Raw genomic sequence first — 803 nt, 5'->3', positions numbered from 1 at the left:
TTATACATATTGATAAACAGCGTTGAATTTAGAATATTGGGAGGCATGATGAACTGGCGTGATGTAAATGACAATAGTGTAATGTAGTAAAAGATGATGAGTGTGTGGTAAAACGAGTGAATGAGTCGGTGTAGTGTAGTGGATAATTGTGAAGGCGAGCGTTGCTGAATGAGTGAAATGGTTGAGCGGATATATTATTATTATATAGAGTATTAAATGTATAAGAGTAGTGTTCGAAAGAATATGAATGAGATGATGAATGTTTCTCCTACGTTCTCCTCCCTTCTCTTTCCATACAATATAGAATTCAGTCGACAAAACACCATCTAATTCACTTTGATTTGCACCGACGCGCTTATTCATTCAGTAGATTGTGAAAATGTTCATGTGCATTGTGACATTGGTATACACGATAGTCTAACACCGGATCCATCTAGATTTATGATCTTGACGAAAGACACAAAGTAGACAGTAATAGAAAGGGCAATATTGGTGTGTATATTAGTTAATGTTATACAAAATGGTATAGAGTGAGTGAAACAATTGAGCGGACATATTGTATTTCCATAGTGTATGAATAGTATAAGAGTAGTGATAGAAAGTATGTGAATGAATGAATGAATGAATGAATGAGATGATGAATGATGGTAGTATGTGATTGAATTGATGTGGAATGAATGGAATAGAATTGAATGGAATTGAAGTGTATAGTTGATAGTGAATAGTTAGATAGATTTATGTTATGAATTAAAGGGAGGACTGTGAGTCCTCCCCACTGACAAAAACTACACGCCCGAGCGCAC

At 35.1% G+C, this 803-nt stretch overlaps 1 protein-coding gene across 1 annotated transcript; it reads right to left on the bottom strand.

The window, feature by feature from the left end:
* Window positions 1-363, bottom strand: Smp_200600 (uncharacterized protein; the record flags this gene model as incomplete). Its single annotated transcript, XM_018793282.1, has 1 exon — window positions 1-363. The coding sequence occupies one exon, from the start codon at window positions 361-363 to the stop codon at window positions 1-3; it is 363 nt and encodes a 120-aa protein (XP_018647810.1).
* Window positions 364-803: the final 440 nt, after the last annotated feature.

This window comes from Schistosoma mansoni, chromosome 1 (assembly GCF_000237925.1).
Source record: "Schistosoma mansoni strain Puerto Rico chromosome 1, complete genome".
NCBI classification, from domain to species: Eukaryota; Metazoa; Platyhelminthes; class Trematoda; order Strigeidida; family Schistosomatidae; genus Schistosoma; species Schistosoma mansoni.
Note: the sequence above shows the minus strand (reverse complement) of the source record. Positions and strands in the feature narration are given on the sequence as shown.